At 42.8% G+C, this 1,573-nt stretch overlaps 1 protein-coding gene across 1 annotated transcript in view; it reads left to right on the top strand.

The window, feature by feature from the left end:
- Position 1: 1 nt before the first annotated feature.
- The window catches only part of SLC46A1 (solute carrier family 46 member 1), a gene marked incomplete at its 5' end in the record, with an annotated part of 5,788 nt that continues 4,216 nt past the window's right edge, over positions 2-1,573 (top strand). Inside the window, one exon of the mRNA XM_015829413.1 lies at positions 2-163. Within this exon, the coding sequence (XP_015684899.1) occupies positions 2-163 (162 nt within the window). The remainder of the gene's footprint in view (positions 164-1,573) is intronic.

The following is a 1,573-nucleotide window of genomic DNA, read 5'->3' as shown; positions in this document are numbered from 1 at the left end:
GTTGGCCACGCTGGCCCTGGCGCTGCAAGCCCCGCTCGCCACGCAGCTGCTCTGGGACCGGCTGGGCGCCCGCAACGCCTCCCGCCCCGGCCCCGGCCCGGCAGGGGAGCCCCGCGGCGGCGGCTGCCCCAACCACACCGGCTCCGGCCAGCAGGTGCGTCCCGCGGGGTCTCCGTCCCTCCGCTCGGGGGCGTCTTTTCCAGGCCCTTTGGACTCTGCAGATGGGATGACCAAAAAGGTCTTCGGGAATCCTCTCTCTCTCTTCCACCAGAGGCTCAGAACTCCTCGTACTTTGATACTCTCTCGCCCGGCGCTCCTTTCCGGGTTTCTCCTCCGGGGACACGTCTCTTAACCCTTCGTTGTCCGCGTTCCTCTTTTCCTGCTTTTGAATGATGGTTTATATAAAAACAAAACCCCAAAAAACCCCACTTTAACCTAAGTCATTCATTCGCCGTGATCGTTTACAGGAGGGCACTTGGTTGCTGTTTTATTATTATTATTATTATTGTTATTATTATTATTATTATTATTATTGTTATTGTTATTGTTATTGTTATTTAGGCATGAATCTCAGTCAACTGAGCATTCAAGTTGGCTGGCGCTATTATTATTATTATTATTATTATTATTATTATTATTATTATTATTATTATTGATCATCACACAGTCAGCCAGATCTTCAGACTGGATTTGGCATTTTGTCTACCTATCGAGTCCTTCCCAAGGACCTGGGATAGGCAGATGTGGATTATTATTATTATTATTAATTATTATTATTATTATTATTATTATTATTATTATTATTATTATGGATCATCGCACAGTCAGCCAGATCTTCAGACTGGATTTGGCATTTTGTCTACCTATCGAGTCCTTCCCAAGGACCTGGGATAGGCAGATGTGTATTATTATTATTATTATTATTATTATTATTATTATTATTATTATTATTATTATTATTATTATTATTATTATTATTGTGGATCATCGCACAGTCAGCCAGATGTTCAGACTGGATTTGGCATTTTTGTTTACCTATCGAGTCCTTACCCAGGACCTGGGATGGGCAGATGTGGATGTTTCATGGTATGGAAGCAGTTCCCAGTAAGGCCGCCTTTTGCAATTGACTAACGGCGAATTTGTCAATGCCGATGATGGTGTCCGAGTGGTGCTCCAGTTGTTTTGGGATTGCATCCAAGGCGCCTATTACTATTGGTACCACCCTTGCTTGCTTTTGCCACAGTCTTTCTATTTGTAGGTCTTTGTATTTTGTTATCTTCTCCAGTTCTTTCTCGTCTATTCTGCTGTCTCCAGGCACTGCCACGTCCACTATCCAGACTTCTTTGTCTTTCTTATCGACAATTGTTAAGTCCAGGGTGTTCTGTTGCAGGTGCTTGTCTGTTTGAATTCTGAAGTCCCAGAGCAGTTTAATTTTTTAATTTCCTATGACTTTATTATTATTATTGTTGTTGTTGTTGTTGTTGTTTTTATTTATATAAAAACAAAAAAACACTTTAATCTTTTTCTGCCTTTCCAGGAGCTGGAGACGCTGGTGGCCCACTGGAACCTCTAC

The sequence above is a fragment of the Protobothrops mucrosquamatus genome, unplaced genomic scaffold (assembly GCF_001527695.2).
Source record: "Protobothrops mucrosquamatus isolate PMUCROS unplaced genomic scaffold, P.Mucros_1.0 scaffold6059, whole genome shotgun sequence".
Lineage (NCBI taxonomy): Eukaryota > Metazoa > Chordata > Lepidosauria > Squamata > Viperidae > Protobothrops > Protobothrops mucrosquamatus.
The sequence above is the reverse complement of the archived record's forward strand: the minus strand, read 5'-3'. Positions and strand labels throughout refer to the sequence as shown.